General features: G+C 52.7%; 1 protein-coding gene across 1 annotated transcript in view; it reads left to right on the top strand.

The window, feature by feature from the left end:
• Positions 1-14,368, top strand: part of LOC129694794 (disintegrin and metalloproteinase domain-containing protein 15-like) — a 54,823-nt gene that overhangs the window by 29,700 nt on the left and 10,755 nt on the right. The window contains exons 5-7 of the mRNA XM_055631556.1: positions 1,389-1,465; positions 6,930-7,092; positions 9,583-9,648. Of these exons, the coding sequence (XP_055487531.1) occupies positions 1,389-1,465; positions 6,930-7,092; positions 9,583-9,648 (306 nt within the window). The remainder of the gene's footprint in view (positions 1-1,388; positions 1,466-6,929; positions 7,093-9,582; positions 9,649-14,368) is intronic.

Genomic DNA, 14,368 nt, shown 5'->3' with positions numbered 1-14,368 from the left:
CCCTTGTGGCTAGAGGGATCAGGGGGTATGGAGAGAAGGCAGGTACGGGATACTGAGTTGGATGATCAGCCATGATCATATTGAATGGCGGTGCAGGCTCGAAGGGCTGAATGGCCTACTCCTGCACCTATTTTCTATGTTTCTATATCCATGAGCCGATCTAAAAGCCTCTTAAATGGCACCACCCTATCCTTGGCAGCACGCTCCAGGCACTCACCACCTTTTGTGTCAAAAAACAACTAATTTCTACCATTTGCAGGTCAGAGTCTTTGTTCATTTAATGACGTTCTTCACTTTGTTTGTTCAATTTTCATCTGTTCTTGCTTTGGAAGTTTCTGAAACTGGCACGTGGTATTGACACTAGGCTCCTGCTGTTCACTGTATATTTTTGACATTGCTGTTAGAATGCTTTGGAAAGTTGAAGTTCATGGTCAGATCACAATCACAATCACAATAATACTTTATTAGCCAAGTATGTTTTGCAACACACGAGGAATTTCATTTGCCAAGTCAGTCATACAAATAAAAATCAACGGAACTCACAAAACATATTTTAACATAAACATCCATCACAGAGACTCCTCCACATTCCTCTCTGTGATGGAAGGCGAAAAAAAGCTCGATCTCTTCCCTTTGCTTTCCCGCGGTCGGGGGCCTCAAACCCTCCGTTGACGGGATGATCTTGACTCCCGTAGCCAGCGGCGTTTAGGCCCTCTGTGTCGAGGTGATCAGCTCCTGCATCGGGGGGATTGTCAGCTACCCCGCGCCGGACGATCGATCCTCTCGTCGGGGCTGGTTGAACCTTCCGCGACGTTGGAGCTCCTGACATCCACGGCCTCTCCCGAGACTGAGAGCACCCGATGGAAAGACCGCAGGCCGCGGTTAGAGCGATATCAGGCAAGGGATCGATCTGATGCAAGTCTACAGCCCGCAGTGGGGCCCAAGGTCAGTCCGAGGAGACCTCCAGCTCCATTGATGGTAGGCCGCAGCGAGAATGCCATCCGAAAATTAATCGCATCCCCGGCAAGGTAAGAAACTGAAAAAAAAGTTTCCCCCAACCCTTCCCCCTTCCCCCTTCCCCCACATAAAACAAACTGGAGAACATTTACACAGCCTTTAAACGCACACTACAATTTTTTTTTAAAGTAAAAAAAACATACAGACTGGCGGGGCTGCCAATCGTAAGGCGCCCCTGGTTCCTCCCACTGTCCAAAGACATGCAGGTTTGTCTGCGTTAATGTCAGAACATTCAATTTTGTAGCTAAATGCGCAGGTTTGTTCATGTTTGGCTTGAACACAATGGGCAAGATGGCCACCTGCTGATTTAAATTTCTACTTTCCCCAAAACACTACAGCTTCTTTAAAATATTTAAATGTTTTCTCTATAGAATCGATGTTATTATGAGGGGACGGTGCGAGGACATTTTGGTTCCCAAGTCGCAGCAAGTATATGTTCAGGACTCAGGTGAATATTGACTAATTCATTAAACTTTATTGTGTTGATGCCGCATATCAAACACCCGTTTACACTAATCCCATTTTATTCTACCCTCATTCCAATCAACACTCCACAGATTCTACCACTCAGCTACACACTGGAGCAAATTTAGAGTGGTCCATCAACCTACCAACCCCCGTATAGTTGTGGTGTGGCAGGACACCAAAGCACCCAGAGGAAATCCCAGGATGTGACTAGGGGAAAATAATTGTTCAGCACAGACTTGAAGGGCCGAGATGGCCTGTTTCCGTGCTGCAATTGTTATATGGTTATATATAAATCCATGCAGTCACAGGAAGAATGTGTAAACTCCTCACAGACAGCACTGGGATTCAGTATTGAAGCTGGCTCACTCGAGCTGTGAGGTAGTAAGCCTACTAGCTGTGCACGGTGCCACTCTTAAACATAAAGTACATAACAAATGCTCAAATGTTTGGAATGGGCCAGTAGGGTTTTAAACATATCATTTGATTACTTGAGCCAGGGCAATCATTGAATATTTCTCTGAACACTTGTACTCACTTGTACTGGCGTTCGGGCGGCGGCCCGACTTCGGGGCTGTGGCTGCGTTCCGGCAGCGTCCCGACTTCGGGGCTGTGGTGGCGTTCCGGCGGCGGCCCGACTTCGGGGCTGTGTCGGCGTTCCGGCAGCGTCCCGACTTCGGGGCTGTGTCGGCGTTATGGCGTTCGGCATGACTTCGGGGCTGTGTCGGCGTTATGGCGGCGCGCCCGACTTCGGGGCTGTGTCGGCGTTCCGGCAGCGTCCCGGCTTCGGGGCTGCGGCGGCGTGATGGCGTTCCGGCAGCGTCCCGACTTCGGGGCTGTGGCGGCGTTATGGCGTTCCGGCAGCGTCCCGACTTCGGGGCTGTGTCGGCGTTCCGGCAGCGTCCCCCGACTTCGGGGCTGTGTCGGCGTTATGGCGTTCCGGCAGCGTCCCGACTTCGGGGCTGTGGCGGCGTTATGGCGTTCCGGCAGCGTCCCGACTTCGGGGCTGTGGCGGCGTTATGGCGTTCCGGCAGCGTCCCGACTTCGGGGCTGTGGCGGCGTTATGGCGTTCCGGCAGCGTCCCGACTTCGTGGCTGTGGCGGCGTTATGGCGTTCCGGCAGCGTCCCGACTTCGGGGCTGTGGCGGCGTTATGGCGTTCCGGCAGCGTCCCGACTTCGGGGCTGTGGCGGCGTTATGGCGTTCCGGCAGCGTCCCGACTTCGTGGCTGTGGCAGCGTTATGGCGTTCCAGCAGCGTCCCGACTTCGGGGCTGTGGCGGCGTTATGGCGTTCCGGCAGCGTCCCGACTTCGGGGCTGTGGCGGCGTTCTGGCGTTCCGGCAGCGTCCCGACTTCGGGGCTGTGGGCGGCGTTATGGCGTTCCGGCAGCGTCCCGACTTCGGGGCTGTGGCGGCGTTATGGCGTTCCGGCAGCGTCCCGACTTCGGGGCTGTGGCGGCGTTATGGCGTTCCGGCAGCGTCCCGACTTCGGGGCTGTGGCGGCGTTATGGCGTTCCGGCAGCGTCCCGACTTCGGGGCTGTGGCGGCGTTATATGGCGTTCCGGCGGCCCGACTTCGGGGCTGTGGCGCCGTTATGGCGTTCCGGCAGCGTCCCGACTTCGGGGCTGTGTCGGCGTTATGGCGTTCCGGCAGCGTCCCGACTTCGGGGCTGTGGCGGCGTTATGGCGTTCCGGCAGCGTCCCGACTTCGGGGCTGTGGCGCCGTTATGGCGTTCCGGCAGCGTCCCGACTTCGGGGCTGTGTCGGCGTTCCGGCAGCGTCCCGACTTCGGGGCTGTGGCGGCGTTATGGCGTTCCGGCAGCGTCCCCGACTTCGGGGCTGTGTCGGCGTTCCGGCAGCGTCCCGACTTCGGGGCTGTGGCGGCGTTATGGCGTTCCGGCAGCGTCCCGACTTCGGGGCTGTGGCGGCGTTCCGGCAGCGTCCCGACTTCGAGGCTGTGGGGCGGCGTTATGGCGTTCCGGCAGCGTCCCGACTTCGGGGCTGTGGCGGCGTTATGGCGTTCCGGCAGCGTCCCGACTTCGGGGCTGTGGCGGCGTTATGGCGTTCCGGCAGCGTCCCGACTTCGGGGCTGTGGCGCCGTTATGGCGTTCCGGCGCGTCCCGACTTCGGGGCTGTGTCGGCGTTCCGGCAGCGTCCCGACTTCGGGGCTGTGGCGGCGTTATGGCGTTCCGGCAGCGTCCCGACTTCGGGGCTGTGGCGGCGTTATGGCGTTCCGGCAGCGTCCCGACTTCGGGGCTGTGGCGGCGTTATGGCGTTCCGGCAGCGTCCCGACTTCGGGGCTGTGGCGGCGTTCCGGCAGCGTCCCGACTTCGAGGCTGTGGCGGCGTTATGGCGTTCCGGCAGCGTCCCGACTTCGGGGCTGTGGCGGCGTTATGGCGTTCCGGTGGCGGCCCGACTTCGGGGCTGTGGCGGCGTTCCGGCGGCAACGACCCGACATCAGGGCTGTGGCGGTGTTCCGGCAGCGGTGACCCGACTTCCAAGCCTCGGAGGCTCGGCCGCGGGCCCAGTGGACGACATCGTCGTGAGGTCGCAGGACATAGGTTGGTGACCTGTTTTTCCAGAGCTCCTGCAACAACAACAACAATAACCCCTGTCACCCCTACTAGTCAAGCATCTATCTATCTCTGCCTTAAAAATATCTATTCACTTGGCCGCCACAGCCTTCTGTAGCAATGAATTCGACAGATTCACCACCCTCTGATTAAAGAAATTCCTCCTCATCTCCTCCCTAAAGGATGCTCTAATGTTCCATAGAACTGCTGGAAGGGAAGTTCAAGTTCACATTTATTGTCACATGCTCCAATTGGTACAGTGAAATGTGAGTTACCACCTGTGTTCTCCATTCTGGATGCCAAAAGTTTGTTTTGGCAGATCCCACTGGGTCCTGACTCGTCCAACCTCACCACTTCGGCACCCCCTTCGGCTGCTACAAATTCCTGAGAATGCCCTTCGGCATCAACTCTGCCAGCGAGGTTTTCCAGCGCACAATGGAACAATTGTTTGCGGGGTATCCATGCGCCGTCATTGTCGATGACATTCTCGTTGCCGGACACGACGTGGTTGAGCATGATGCCAATCTAAAAAGAGTACTAGACCATGCTAAAGGCATTCATCTCAAGCTCAACCCCCTGAAATGCAGATTTCGGGTCACAGAGGTTAACTATGTCGGCCATGTTTTCACCAGTGAAGGTCTCATACCGGACCCATCCAAGACTACTGCCATTAAGGAAATGCCGGTTTGTAGTGACGTTACGAGTTTACAGAGACTCCTGGGAATGGTCAACCACCTGGGAAAATTCACTCCCAACCTCAGTGATATATCTGCCCTCCTGCGAGAACTGACACACAAAGACTCGGTACCTTCGATCTTCCAGCATCTGCAGTTCCTTCTTGAACACAAAGACTGCCTGGTCCTGGTATTCACAGCACCAAAAAGCTTTTGAAATGCTTAAGTTGCAGCTGGCCAGCACTCCTACCCTGGCCTACTTTGCTTTAAAGTTGCCAGTGACACTCACATGTAATGCGTCCCAGTATGGACTTGGCACTAATTGCCTACAAACCTCCACCAATGGCGATCGCAGGCCTGTTGCATGCACCTCCCGCACGCTGACTGAAACTGAACAACGTTACGCCCAAATTGCTGTGGTTTTCGCCTGCACGAAATTCAAATACTTTATTTTTGGAAAATTTGAGACTATGGAAACAGACCACCAGCCGTTGGTCACAATCCTAAACAAACCCATCCATGCCGCTCCAGGATCGCCTGCAACGGATGATGATGCAGCTACATCGTTTCTATTTCACCATAGTCTACAAAAAAGGCAAAGACATGTACATAGCTGACACGCTATGAAGGGCCCCAAGCAAAACCAGCGAACAACTGCCCCCTGAACAGGACCAGTTCTCGGAAATGAAGGTTTCATATGTTCCCACTGAATGCCTAAGCAGCCTGGTAGATCACACGGCTGCTGATGAGACTACAACTACTGTCTTCAGTCATCCGGCGTGGCTGGCTGGATAAACAACCCACTCGCGATTCACCCCTACTACCTAGTTCGCGCCGAACTGGTGCTACAGGACGAGATTATAATCAAGGGCCATAAAGCAATCATCCCAACAGTTCTTCGGGACAAGTAATACAATGCCATCCACAGGGGTCACCCCGGTGTGGAGGCAACCTTACAACAGGCGCTGAGCAGGATGCCCAAAGCTGAACACAATACTCCAACTGTGGCCTCGCCAGCGCCTGTGCAACTGTAACCTCTCCCGATAGCCCAGACCCTCTAGCCCTGGGAACATCCTGAGCTACAGGGAGAGGTTGGGCAGGCTAGGACTGTATTCTTTGGAGTGCATGAGGATGAGGGATGATCTAATGGAGGTGTATAAGATCATGAGGGGAATAGTTAGGTTAGATGCACAGTCTTTTACCTAGAGGAGGGGAATCAAAAACTAGAGGACAGGTTTAAGATGAGAGGGGCAGGATTCAGTAGTAATCTGAGGGGCAACCTTTCCACAGAGGTTTGCGGTAATTGAACGAGCTGCCAGAGGAAATTGTTGAGGCAGGTACCTCAACAATGTTTAAAAGACATTGAGACAGGTACATGGATAGGAAAAGATTCGAGGGATATGGACCAAGATGGGACTGGCTTAGATTAACTTTAGTGCTGTTCATTGCTCCCCTATCCCATCACATCTTAAATCTAACGTACATTCTCTGTTTCCCAGTACTGCACGGAGTCTTTGGTGTGAAATATGAACTTTAATTTAGAAGGCTTCCAGGATGGCGCTCAACCCAGTTGATTATTTACGTGCTAGCCACAGAATCAGATCTACAATCACACTTTACATTCGTTCCGCACTCTTAAATCTCTGCACTGTAAATGGCTTGATTGTAATCATGTATTGTCTTTCTGCTGACCGGATAGAACGCAACAAAGCTTTTCACTGTACCTCGGTACACATGACAGTTAACTAAACTGATTTTCTTTCCACAGATACTTCCTGACTTGCTACGTGTTTCCAGTATTTTCTGTTTTCATTTCAAACTTTGAGAGTGCCCTGTCTTTAGATTTTCAAGTACCTGCGCATGTTGTTGTGCACTCTCATCAAGAAACATCAGTTCTGTACATTTATTACTGAACTGCCACATTATCTTTTCTTACCTTAAACCACCTGAACACAAGACCAGGGAGAAATATTTATTTATTGACATTTGCATCAAGAGTGCTTGTCACTCTTTTGTTTTTAAAGATCTCTTGAGGATGGAGGTGGCGACAATGGTGATGTTTGAGCCGTCAAAATAGCTGTGTGTTTGCAGTAAGTGAGAGTCCTTGGTGGGACTACAAGTTGCTAAATGTCCTCTGTGGCATTATTCCAGTTAGTGTCCAAAAGAGAGCTAATCCTCATCTTTTTCTCTTTTGTTGGAGTCAGTGCTCTAATTATTCTTACGAATGAGAGTTATGTTATTGAGCATCTTGAGGGAGATGTACATGGTTACCACCTGGCATTTAAATCTGAGCATGTGAAGTTAAAGGAGAAGAAGTGCAGCAGTAGCAGGCGCCTAACTGCTGAACGTACTCAACGGCCAGTTCGGGTAAGCATTGTACCTTGTGTTGTTATCCTGTAGCAGATTAATAGTGGACCTATCCTCTAAAGGACTTGACTTTGTATGTTCTTTAGGTTGCTTATAATTTCATATATTTAATTTAAAGTAATGCAGGGAGACAGAGGGCCGTAAAATGAGCGCAGAAGCAAAAGGTGGAAGGAAGAAAAGAAAAACAAACCTGAAAGCTTTGTGCCTTAATGCGAGGAGTATTTGTAATGTGGATGAATTGTGGATGAATTGAATACGCAGTTAGTTAACGGATATGATATAGTTGGGATTTTGAAGACATGGATCCAGGGTGACCAAGGCTGGGAGCTACACATGCAGTGGTATTCAATATTCAGGAAGGATAGGCAGAAAGGAAGAGGAGGTGGGTGGCATTGCTGGTTAAAGAGGAGATGAATACAATAGCAAGGAGAGACATTAGCTTGGATGCTGTAGAATCGGTATGGGTAGAACTGTGAAATAGCCAAGGGCAGAAAACAGTTGTTGGAGTTGTATACAGACCATCAAACAGCAGTAGGGAGGTTGGGGATAGCATCACGCAGGAAATTAGGGATGCGTGTAGCAAAGGTACAGCAGTTATCATGGGTGACTTTAATCTACATTTAGATTGGGCCAACCAAATTGGTAGCAACACTGAGGAGGAGGATTTCCTGGAGTGTATACAGGATGGTTTTTTAAGCCAGTATGTAGAGGAACCGACTAGACGGCAGGCCACCCTAGACTGGATATTGTGTAATGAGGAAGGATTGGTTGGTCGTAATCTTGTTGTGCAAAGCCCCTTGGGCAACAGTGACCATAATATGGTGGAATTCTGCATTAGAATGGAGAGTGACACGGTTAATTCAGAGACGAGGGTCCTGAACTTAAAGACAGGACATTTTGATGGGAATTGGCTAGGATAGACTGGCAAGTTATACTTACAGGGTTGATGGTGGAGATGCAACGGCAATGATTTAAAGATTGCATTGATGAACTACAATAATTGTTCATCCCTGTCCGGCATAAAAATAAAACCGGGAAGGCGGCTCCACTGTGGCGAACGAGGGAAATTAGGGATAATGTTAAATCCAAGGAAGAGGCATATAAATTGGCCAAAGGAAGCAGCAAACTGGAGGACTGGGAGAAATTTAGAATTCAATTAAGAGGGGGGAAATAGAGCATGAAAGAAAGCTTGTGGGGAATATAATAACTAACTGTAAAAGCTTTTTTAGATAAGTGAAGAGGAAAAAAATGAGTGAAGACATATGTAGGTCCCTTACGGGCCTATCCACTTAGGCGACTTTTTAACGACTGCATGAGACTATGCGGTCGCCACATGTTCGCGGGTGGTTGCCGTGGAGTCGCTTTCGTGGTCGTGAGGAGTTCCTGCATTCTAGGACCTAGTCGCGGCCTCATTATGGTCACAGCGATTTTTCGAATATGTTGAAAAATTAGCGGCGACCAGAATGAAGAGTAGCGAGAATTCTCGTGCCGTAGGTGCAGTGGTAGTGGGTTGCCAGGAGGTCGAAGGTTGTCGTAGGTTGTAGCCGGTGCTGACCAGTGAAACTAATTGGCTAATTGGGAAAAAAAACGTAGGCAGTAGTTTTCAGAACCAAGGAAACCGACTGGTAATGTTAAATGTCCGCCAAGCTTCACAGTCGTGTCATTTCTTAAAAGTTGTCTCCACTCCTTCTGCCGCAACTGCCCCCTCCCCCCCTTCTCCCCTCCTCTTTTAAAGGGCTTATGTGGCCCTTCCCGTATACTGTGCTTTCACCGTCTTAATTACATCGCCAACCTTCCTGTTCATCGCTGTGTGTGTCTGTATCACATTGGCTTTGCACCGTGTGAATTTCACTCAGACAGCGCTCCCCCCCGCTTGCCCTGTCCCCCGCCTGCATAACGGGCTTGTGAAGAAAGTGATGTGGTGTGTGTGTTCCCCTCTGACAGCCGTCGTTCCAGTCGCCGTTTTTTCAGGCGACTTAATAGTCGCCGGCAGTCGCCTGAAAAATCGCCTAAGTGGGACTCTCAGAAATAGGTGAATTTATAATGGGAAACAAGGAAATGGCAGACCAGTTAAACAAGTACTTTGGTTCAGTCTTCACTAAATAAGTCACAAACACCCAGAAATACAAGGGGACTGAGGATCTAGTGGGAGGGAGGAACTGAAGGGAATCCACATTAGTCATGAAATGGTGTTGGGGAAACTGTTGGGACTGAAGGCAGAAGGTGGCCCTAGAAATCGTGGATGCATTGGGGATCATTTTCCAATGTAAAAAGGGACATGCTGGTGCACCATGTGAGCTGGGAATGGCATCAGAGGCCATAGCTGGAAGCGGTTGGGGAGGCGATGAGAACGGATGGTGGCGAGGGCAGATCAGTCCAACATAACCAAAATCTGTTAGAAAGTAGTCCGTTCAAATGATGTTTTACAGTTCATTTGTTCCTGATGAGGTCTGAGTGTTCTCTACTCAAAATGTAAATGTTGTTTTTCAGTTGAAAAGGTCCCTTGGGTCAGAAATGAAGTACTTGGAGTTGGTCCTTGTGGCAGACAGAGTAGAGGTGAGTAGAAAGAAGGAACTGCTGATGTTGAGTCACAAAGCAAGACACAAGGTGCTGGAGTAACTCAGCGGCTCAAGTAGGATCTCCAGTCAACATGGATGGGGATCGGGTCGGAACCTTCTTCAGACTGATTGTGTGGGGGGAAGAAAGCTGTAAGAAAGGAGGGTCAGGACAAAGCAGGTAATAAATGAACAGGCAGATGGTTGGACAAATGTCATAGATGAAAAGTCAGAAGGTGTGAGGCAAAAGATCATGTGATAAGATTAGAATTAGGCCATTTGGCCCATCATGTCTACTCTTCCATTCAATCATTGCTGATCTATCTCTCCCTCTGAATCCCATTCTCCTGCCTTCTCCCCAGAACCTCTGACACCCGTACTAATTAAGAATCTATCGATCTCAGCCTTTAAAATATCCACTGCCTCGACCTCCACATCCTTACATAGAAACATAGAAAATAGGTGCAGGTGGAGGCCATTCGGCCCTTCGAGCCAGCACCGCCATTCATTGTGATCATGGCTGATCGTCCCCCATCAATAACCCGTGCCTGCCTTATCCCAATATCCCTTGACTCCACCAGCACCTAGAGCTCCATCTAAATCTCTCTTAAACCCATCCAGTGACTTAGCCTCCACTGCCCTCTGTGGCAGGGAATTCCATAAATTCACAAAAAGTTTTTTCTCACCTCAGTCTTAAATGACCTCCCGTTTATTCTAAGAATGTGGCCCCTGGTTCTGGACTCGCCCCACATTGGGAACATTTTTCCTGCATGTAGCATGTCTAGTCCTTTTATAATTTTATATGTTTCTATAAGATAACCCCTCATCCGTCTAAACTCCAGTGAATACAAGCCTAGTCTTTTCAATCTTTCCTCATATGACAGTCCCGCCGTCCCAGGGATCAATCTCGTGAATCTACGCTGCACTGCCTCAATCACAAGGATGTTCTTCCTTAAATTAGGAGACCAAAACTGTACACAATACTCCAGATGTGGTCTCACCAGAGCCCTATACATCTGCAGAAGAACCTCTTTACTCCTATACTGAAATCCTCTTGTTATGAAGGCCAACATTCCATTAGCTTTCTTCACTGCCTGCTGTACCTGCACGCCAACTTTCAGTGACCGGTGTACAAGGACGCCCAGGTCTTGCTGCACCTCCCCCTAGCTTTGCCTTCTGTGGCAAACATAGAAAAATAGGTGCAGGATTAGATCATTCGGCCCTTCGAGCCATCACAGCCATTCAATATAATCATGGCTGATCATCTAAAATCAGTACCCGTTCCTGATTTTTGTCCATAACCCTTGATTCTTTTAGCCCTAAGAGCTAAATTTTACTCTTGAAAACATCCAGTGAATTGGCCTCCACTGCCTTCCGTGACAGAGAATACTACAGATTCACAACTCTCTGGGTGAAAAAGCTTTTTTGAATCATCTCAGTCCTAAATGGCCTACCCCTTATTCTTAAACTGTGACCCCTGATTCTGGACTCCCCCAACATCAGGAATATTTTTCCTGCATCTAACCTGTCCAATCCTTTAAGAATTTTATGTTTCCATAAAATATCCGCTCATCCTTCTAAATTCCAGTGAATACAAGCCCAGTCGACCCATTCTTTCATCATATGTCGGTCCCGCCATCCCGGGAAATAACCTGGTGAAACTACTTCCTCAATGACAATAGATAGATAGATAGATAGTTCGCCTTTTATTGTCATTCAGACCGAAGTCTGAACAAAATTTCAGCAGTCATACATATAATACAATACAATAAAACAACAATAAACACATATTAACATCCACCACAGTGAGTCCACCCAGCATCTCCTCACTGTGATGGAGGCAAAAGTCTTAAATCTGCAGTCTCTTCCCTCCTCTTCTCCCTCTGCGCTGGGGCGATACCCCCCGGGCGATGTTAAAAACAGTCCCGCGGCTCAAACACTGAGCTGAAGCTGCCGCCCACCAGTCCTGCAGACGCAGCCGCTGGCCCGCGGCCGAACCCCGGACTCAGGCCACCACCGCCAGAACACCGTCCCAGCCACCCTCACATGAGTACTGCGCCGTCTTCAGCCTCGGGCTGGGCCGCCCCGACATGGGTGCCGAACCTCCCCCGGACCGGGCCGCCCCGACATGGGCGTCGCTTCTCCCCCGGACCGGGCCGCCCCGACTTGGGCGTCGCTTCTCCCCCGGACCGGGCCGCCCCGACTTGGGCGTCGCTTCTCCCCCGGACCGGGCCGCCCCGACTTGACCGGACCGGGCCGCCCCGACTTGGGCGTCGCTTCTCCCCCGGACCGGGCCGCCCCGACATGGGCGTCGCTTCTCCCCCGGACCGGGCCGCCCCGACTTGGGTGCCAAACCTCCCCCGGACCGGGCCGCCCCGACTTGGGCGTCGCTTCTCCCCCCCCCGGGCCGGGCCGCCCCGACTTGGGCGCCGCTTCTCCCCCGGACCGGGCCGCCCCGACATGGGCGTCGCTTCTCCCCCCGGACCGGGCCGCCCCGACTTGGGTGCCGCTTCCCCCCCCGGACTGGGCCGCCCCGACCTGGTCATCGCTTCTCCCCCCGGACCGGGCCGCCGCCGACCCGACTTGGGTGCCGAACCTCCCCCGGACCGGGCCGCCCCGACATGGGCGTCGTTTCTTCCCCGGGCTGGGTCGCCCCGACATGGGCGTCGCTTCTCCCCCGGACCGGGCCGCCCCCCGACTTGGGTGCCAAACCTCCCCCGGACCGGGCCGCCCCGACTTGGGCGTCGCTTCTCCCCGGACCGGACCGGGCCGGGCCGGGCGCCGAACCGACCGGGGCCCCGTCGCTTCTCTCCCCCCGGACCGGGCCGCCCCGACTTTGGGTGCCAAACCTCCCCCGGACCGGGGCCCCGACTTGTCGCTTCTCCCCCCCGACCGGGCCGGGCCGCCCCGACTTGGGCGCCGAACCTCCCCCGGACCGGGCCGCCCCGACATGGGCGTCGCTTCTCCCCCGGACCGGGCCGCCCCGACTTGGGCGTCGCTTCTCCCCCGGACCGGGCCGCCCCGACTTGGGCGTCGCTTCTCCCCCCGGGGCCGGGCCGCCCCGACTTGGGCGCCGAACCTCCCCCGGACCGGGCCGCCCCGACATGGGCGTCGAACCTCCCCCAGACCGGACCGCCCCCACTTGGGCGCCGAACCTCCCCCGGACCGGGCCGCCCCGGCTTGGGCGCCGCTTCTCCCCCCGGACCGGGCCGCCGCCCCGACTTGGGCGCCGAACCTCCCCCGGACCGGGCCGCCCCGACATGGGCGTCGCTTCTCCCCCCGGACCGGGCCGCCCCGACTTGGGCGCCGAACCTCCCCCGGACCGGGCCGCCCCGACTTGGGCGTCGCTTCTCCCCCCGGACCGGGCCGCCGCCCCGACTTGGGTGCCGAACCTCCCCCGGACCGGGCCGCCCCGACATGGGCGTCGCTTCTCCCCCGGACCGGGCCGCCCCGACTTGGGGGCGTCGCTTCTCCCCCGGACCGGGCCGGGCCGCCCCGACTTGGGCGCCGAACCTCCCCCGGACCGGGCCGCCCCGACATGGGCGTCGCTTCTCCCCCCGGACCGGGCCGCCCCGACTTGGGCGTCGCTTCTCCCCCGGACCGGGCCGCCCCGACATGGGCGCCGAACCTCCCCAGGACCAATAATGTCCTTCCTCAAATTAGGAGACCAAAATTGCATACAATACTCCAGGTACGATCTCACTAGGGCCCTGTACAACTGCAGTAGTACCTCCTTGCTTCTAAACTCAAATCCTCTCGCAATGAAGGCCAACATGCCATTAGCTTTCTTCACTGCCTGCTGTACCTGCATGCTTACTTTCAGTGACTTATATACAAGCACACCCAGGTCTCATTGCATCTCCCCTTTTCCTAATCTGACACCATTCAGATAATAATCTGCCTTCCTGTTCTTGCCACCAAAATGGATAACCTCACATTTATGCACATTATGCATCTGCCCACTCACCCAACCTATCCAATTCAGCCTGCAGCCTCATAGCATGCTCACGGCAACTCACACTTTCACCCAGTTTAGTGTCATCTGACTTGGAGATGTCATATTCCCTCGTCTAAATCGTTAATATATATAAATAATTCGGGTCCCAGCACTGAGCCTAGCAGCACCCCACTAGTCACTGCCTGCCATTCTGAAAAAGGACCCGTTAATTCCTACTCTTTGCTTCCTGTCTGCCAACCAGTTCTCTATCCATGTCAATACCCTACCCCCAATACCATGTGCACTAATTTTGCACACTAATCTCTTATCTGGGACCTTGTCAACGACTTTTTGAAAGTCCAGATACACCACATCCACTGGCTCTTCCATATCCATTCTACTTGTTACATCCTCAAAAAATACCAGAAGATTAGTCAAGCATGATACCCCTCCATAAATCCATGCTGACTTTGACCGATCCTGTCACTGCTTTCCAAATGTGCTGCTATAACATCTTTAACAATCGACTCGGTCCTCGGTTTGTGTCTTCCTCAATGATGACAGAACCAAAATTCTCGTTTAATTGTTCTGCCATTTTCTGGTTTCCCATTATAAATTCACCTGTCTCTGATTGTAAAGGACCTACATTTGTCTTCACTAATCCTTTCCTTTTCACATATCTAAAGATGTTTTTAGAGTGTTTTTATATTCCCCGCAAGCTTTCTGTTAATGAACCCCTTTGTCCTCCTCTGTTGAATACTAAAGATTCCACAGATTCACCACC

The sequence above is a fragment of the Leucoraja erinacea genome, unplaced genomic scaffold, assembly GCF_028641065.1.
Source record: "Leucoraja erinacea ecotype New England unplaced genomic scaffold, Leri_hhj_1 Leri_79S, whole genome shotgun sequence".
Taxonomy (NCBI): Eukaryota; Metazoa; Chordata; class Chondrichthyes; order Rajiformes; family Rajidae; genus Leucoraja; species Leucoraja erinaceus.
The sequence above is the reverse complement of the archived record's forward strand: the minus strand, read 5'-3'. Positions and strand labels throughout refer to the sequence as shown.